The 4,105-nt window shown below is 40.1% G+C and overlaps 1 protein-coding gene across 1 annotated transcript; it reads left to right on the top strand.

The window, feature by feature from the left end:
• Positions 1–1,586: 1,586 nt before the first annotated feature.
• On the top strand, positions 1,587–3,159 carry LOC135196855 (uncharacterized). Its single transcript, XM_064223636.1, has 2 exons — positions 1,587–1,676; positions 2,256–3,159. The coding sequence occupies exons 1-2, from the start codon at positions 1,612–1,614 to the stop codon at positions 2,563–2,565; spliced, it is 375 nt and encodes a 124-aa protein (XP_064079706.1). The 5' UTR covers positions 1,587–1,611; the 3' UTR covers positions 2,566–3,159.
• The last annotated feature ends 946 nt before the right edge of the window (positions 3,160–4,105 follow it).

A 4,105-nucleotide genomic window follows, 5' to 3' on the forward strand; every position in this document is an offset into this window, starting at 1 on the left:
ACGCTTGGAGCTGCCTTCCTGTATTCGGCCATGATGCGGAGAGAGAGAAAACAAAAAACTGACTTAGAAATAGACTGCAGTCCATTACCTTCAGTCTCTTTTTCCCCATAGCACTCACAAAAATATTGTATTTACGAATAGACTGAAATAGAAAAGGTAGCCTAATAGTACACTCACACATAAATGTATGGGAATACAGGAATATATGAAAATACATACATCTGCATTTTTATCAAGGGTCCTGAATGAATTTGACTGGAATATTGTTAATTTACAACGATGGGTTATTGTTGAACACTAGAAATGCAAGTCACAAACAATCAGACTGGAAAACACTACAGTATTCACATATTCTCAGAAGATTCTGCAAAAGATTATGAAATCTTATTTGCTTAAACTTTTATTCCTTCTTCTTGCACCTGCATCCCGTAGGGGGATAGTCCCGTCAGTGCACCTCATGCGGTGCACTGTAGACATTACTTAAGTTTCTTTGCAGCGTGCCTTCGGTTCCTAGCTGCAACCCCTTTCGTTCCTTTGACTGTACCTCCATTCATATTCTCTTTCTTCCATCTTACTTTCCACCCTCTCCTAACAATTGATTCATAGTACAACTGCGATGTTATCCTCCTGTTCCACCTATCAACCCTCTTACTGTCAGTGTCCATTTCAACGCTGAATGGCCTCATAGGTCCCAGTGCTTGGCCTTTGGCCTTAATTCCATATTCAACTCACACCTGCAAACACTCACAAATGCCAAATGATCAGTTTGAGTCTTATTGGTTTAGAAATAATCATGAAAAGGTTGAGGTAAACCAAAGATAAAGTAGCGGTCAATCCCAGTGTTTAGTGCACTGAAGATTATTCAGGGAAGGTTCTGGGAAAACATTTTGATAAATTGCGTCTCTCAATTCTTAGGTCAAAGTTGCCATGTGAAGATGAAGAAGAACAATGAGTGAACAGCGTTACTAGCGTTGTCGTTTCATACAATTACATCAAGAGTAAACAACGTCGCTTTTAGGATTAAAACAAAAAAGTAACTAGCGAATAGCATCCCTTGTAACGGTAAGGCCATTAATAAATAGAATCTGTATCTACGAGAAGAAAAATAAAAACATGAATAAATGTAACCAGTTTGCAGTGTTACTGTTATCGTATGAAGAAAAATTAATTAGTAACAGAAATACTATTACGATAAAGAGAATTAGTCAATATAAACAATGTCTGTATCACTATTACGAACTCTGTTAAACGAAACTATTGAAGCATCAGGAAAGAACAAGCAATGATACTTCAAACCTGAAAAGTCAATGAGACTACCCTCGCGGACTTCCCTGTCCTACCCTCTCCTTCGGGAAACCAGGAAGCGCCTCGAACCCAATGCAATGAGCATAGTGCCAGTCTTTAAGAAATCGATTCTCATATATTTAATTTACGTTATTTTTAACTTAGGTTAAACCTCCCTGAATATTCATGCTGTTTGCAAGATGGGAATATATTAAATTCTGCCTTATTAATATCATTTAATAAATGCAAAAGAAAACGTCATAGGTTAAGTGGCAACTTGATTCCATCCTCTTGCGCTTCGTATAAATAGGAGGATGAGACCCGGCCATGTTCACACTCCCCCACAACACGCCCTCGGGAACACACTTGGCGAATTCTCGTGATCGTTGCAGGTAACTGGGTTCTTTCCTTTCACTTCTCTTTTGTTCATTGTTTCGTCGTCGTCATTCTTATTTCACACAAATGAACCTAAGAGCTCAGTGAATCACTATTCACAAACAACTTGGTTGGATGGTTAAAAAATTCTGTTGATCTGCACAACTTCATGAACCATTTTCTGATTATAAACCAACTTGTTGGATCATGAATGAAGTAGAAGAAATAGATAACGAAACGCTTGGGCTTAGACCATGAAGTTGTTCCAGGAAATTTATTAATGTTGTTGTTACATCAATTGCTGTGGCAGCTGATTGTGTGACGAGGTTACGTAAGCAGTATGCCCAAGGTGAACAATCATTGCTACATTGTTAGAGGTCAGGATAATTATGTATGCGGAGCTGCTCTCTCGGTTTCATCATGGTCGGAAAAGTACCCGAGTCGCTTAAGCATTTCTCGTCCACGAATTGCTCGTGTTTTAAAATGAATCAAAAGAAGCCATTCTAATCTGTGCAGTGGCTACAATATGCTAAAAATGTTAATGATGATAAACAGGTTTGTTTGTAAGGTAGCTCTTATCTTCTTTGACATTCCAGGTACCCCTCAGACGTGATGGCTTCCCTCCGCATACTCGCTGTGCTCCTGTGTATTGCCATGACCATGGCTGCGGTGAGCGACGCCCTTGTGTTATGTCCGCAGTTTCCTTCGTGCTGTTACAACCGCAGGCCGAACGGTAGGGACACCTGCCACGCCCTGTGTCCTTCCTGCAGGGAAGCGCGGGAATTCACCAACGGCGTCCGGAACAGGCCGTCTCGTCGTCGCCGCCCTGACATCTCCTTCATCGCGGGAGATCCCTTCGCCTTCCCCAACAGCGACATCTTCCCGAGCCCTTTGGTTATTTTGTAGATGAGGTCCCACTTCGTTGGAGTCCTTTTTTGCGTAACCAAAATTCTTTTTCCCGTCCGAGTCAGCAGTGCGTCCATGAGGACCGCTGGCAGACGGAGGGGCCGAAGAAGGCAAGAAGGCGAGAATTGCTATGGCGGCGAAGAGAGAAGAAGAGTCTCTTCGCAGACTGTCTTTCTCTCTCGTGTTGCTCCTTTGGAAGCACCGGCGATCCTGTCCACGAGAGATAGCTGGGTATTCAGTCACTGCTTGGAATGAAGCCCAAGAGAATTATCTTAGTGAAGTTCTTGCAGAGGACTTCTCTGGAGGCTTCAGCCGCAGAGTTATCATCCACATCATCCCGAGTGATCATCCATCGCATATCCGAGAGAAGAACCGAGACAGGTTGTCTCTCGGTTGGTGAGATCATTATTTTGTTCCCGTTGTTGTTACTCCTTTGTTTTTGATATTTATTTCAACCAAAGAGTTTTACTTTGCGTGTGTGTGTGTGTGTGGTATGCGTGTTGAGACATCATTGCACTGCTTGATAGGCGATGATGTTATTAGTTACATCTGTGATGTAGTTTATACAAATATAAAGTTAAAGAAATATTTTGAGTTTGTTATTCATTTACCAAGTGTTTCTAATTAGGCATGTCACATCAGAATGGAGGACCCAGCTTTTTCGGAAGCATCATTTTGCTCTCTCTCTTAACATTTCCCAAAGCATTTTTTAAACCTTAATATAATATGTATTCCTTGCGACGCGTCTTGGACGCTTATGAATTAACAATATTTTTGTCTACGGGGAAATAAAATGGTTCTTCTTGAATGTAAGTGCTTGTCGTACAAATAGATTTTTACCCAAATATCATGACCAGACACAAAGTTTGACAAATGATATAATTTCTAGATATTACAAAATGTAGCATAATAGGATGGTCATTTTTTAAATGAACCCCATACCTAATACTATAAAGTCATGGAAAATAGTTAGCAATACACGATTCTTTGAAAATCATATCGTAAATTCGAAATCATTCTGGAATGAACGAAAAACTGAAGGCAGAAATAACAGTAGCCATCTCCCAGGTTTCTAAACCACACCTACTTATGTAGCTCTCGTATTGCTTCGTATGTCGCAAGAGCTGAGCACTAAAAGAGGAACCATTGCCTCCAGGAACAGGAATTTCAAGGACTGGACCGACCTCCGGCCGTTGCGGTTGACCCTAAGTGGTCATTACCTTGCAGAGAGATCGACCAGACATTTTTAATACTCAAAATGGACAGAAAGAGGCAGAGCGATAAAAAAAAGGGGCTCTATAAATGCTGATGTATTTTTTTCTGATAGAATTGGTGGCCAATAGATAAAATGTTCGTGCAACATTAATCCCAGAAAGTTCTGTGACTGTGGCGACAATGAGGAAACCAAAGAGTATTTTACGTATGTATTGGTATATATATATATATATATATATATATATATATATATATATATATATATATATATATATATATATTTCATAGAAGGTCAGACCACGAATACGATGAAATGATTATTTTC

Source organism: Macrobrachium nipponense, chromosome 18 (genome assembly GCF_015104395.2).
Source record: "Macrobrachium nipponense isolate FS-2020 chromosome 18, ASM1510439v2, whole genome shotgun sequence".
Taxonomy (NCBI): Eukaryota; Metazoa; Arthropoda; class Malacostraca; order Decapoda; family Palaemonidae; genus Macrobrachium; species Macrobrachium nipponense.

Excerpts from the sequence above, each read along its gene's own strand:
- LOC135196855 (XM_064223636.1), top strand. The coding sequence starts at position 1,612 with ATGTTCACACTCCCCCACAACACGCCCTCGGGAACACACTTGGCGAAT. Across the intron at positions 1,677-2,255 it reads AATTCTCGTGATCGTTGCAG|GTACCCCTCAGACGTGATGG; the intron begins GTAACTGGGTTC and ends TTGACATTCCAG.